At 42.8% G+C, this 1,120-nt stretch overlaps 1 protein-coding gene across 1 annotated transcript; it reads left to right on the forward strand.

The window, feature by feature from the left end:
- The first annotated feature begins 212 nt into the window (after positions 1-212).
- Positions 213-758, forward strand: LOC138909579 (uncharacterized). The gene has a single exon (XM_070200785.1). The coding sequence runs from the start codon at positions 213-215 to the stop codon at positions 756-758; it is 546 nt and encodes a 181-aa protein (XP_070056886.1).
- The last annotated feature ends 362 nt before the right edge of the window (positions 759-1,120 follow it).

Here is a 1,120-nt window from a genome sequence, read left to right on the forward strand (position 1 = left end):
TGTTGGGGAAACACGATGAAACTGGGAGAAAGGAGAAGTCAATCTACTATCTAAGCAAGAATTTCACACCATGCGAGGCCAAGTACACTTTGATAGAACACACTTATTGTGCTCTGACTTGGATTGCTCAGAAGCTAAGGCATTACATGTCAGCATACACCACATATCTGATATCTCGGCTTGACCCGCTCAAGTACATATTTTAAAAGCCAATGCCTACCATAAAGCTAGCTAAATGGCAAATTCTCCTCAGCAAATTTGACATTATGTACATAACTCAAATGTCTATCAAAGGACAAGCTTTAGCCGACCACCTCGTCAAGAATCCAGTGGAAGGGGATTATGAACCACTTATCATGTATTTCCCCGATGAAGAAGTACTATTTGCCGGGGAAGATATTGCAGAATTATACACTAGGTGGAGGATGTTTTTCGATGGAGCAGCAAACTTCAAAGGAGTCGGGATTGGGGCAGTCCTGATTTTAGAATTTGGACAATACTATCCAGCATCGGCAAAGATAAGATTCCTTTGTACCAATAATATGGCTGAATACGAGGCATGCATCCTTGGAATCATAATCGTAGTCGACATAAACATCAACGAACTTTTGGCCATAGGAGATTCCGATTTGCAGATCCACCAAGTCCAAGGAGAATGGTCAACCAAGAATGTCAAGATACTGTCGTGCCTGCACAGTGTGAAGGAGCTGTGCAAGAAGTTCACAAAGATTAAGTTCAAACACACCTCTAGAATTTAGAACGAGTTTGCCGACGCCCTTGCGACATTATCATCCATGATTCAACATCCGGACAAGAACTATATCGACCCCATCGAGATAGAAATCAAGGATCAACATGCCTATTGCTTCCATGTGAATGAAGAACCAGATGGTAAACCTTGGTATCACGACATAAAGAAGTTCCTTGCGACCCAGGAGTACCCAGAAAATGCTACTAATGGTCAAAAGTGAGCCCTCAGGAGGTTGGAAGCCACATGAAAGGGTTCAGGTTAGCCAAGAAGATTTTGAGAGCGGGATACTTTTGGATGAATATGGAAAGAGACAGCATCCGCTATGTGCAGAAGTGTCACCAGTGCCAGATTTATGAAGATTTCATCCGG

The sequence above is a fragment of the Nicotiana tomentosiformis genome, chromosome 4, assembly GCF_000390325.3.
Source record: "Nicotiana tomentosiformis chromosome 4, ASM39032v3, whole genome shotgun sequence".
NCBI classification, from domain to species: domain Eukaryota; kingdom Viridiplantae; phylum Streptophyta; class Magnoliopsida; order Solanales; family Solanaceae; genus Nicotiana; species Nicotiana tomentosiformis.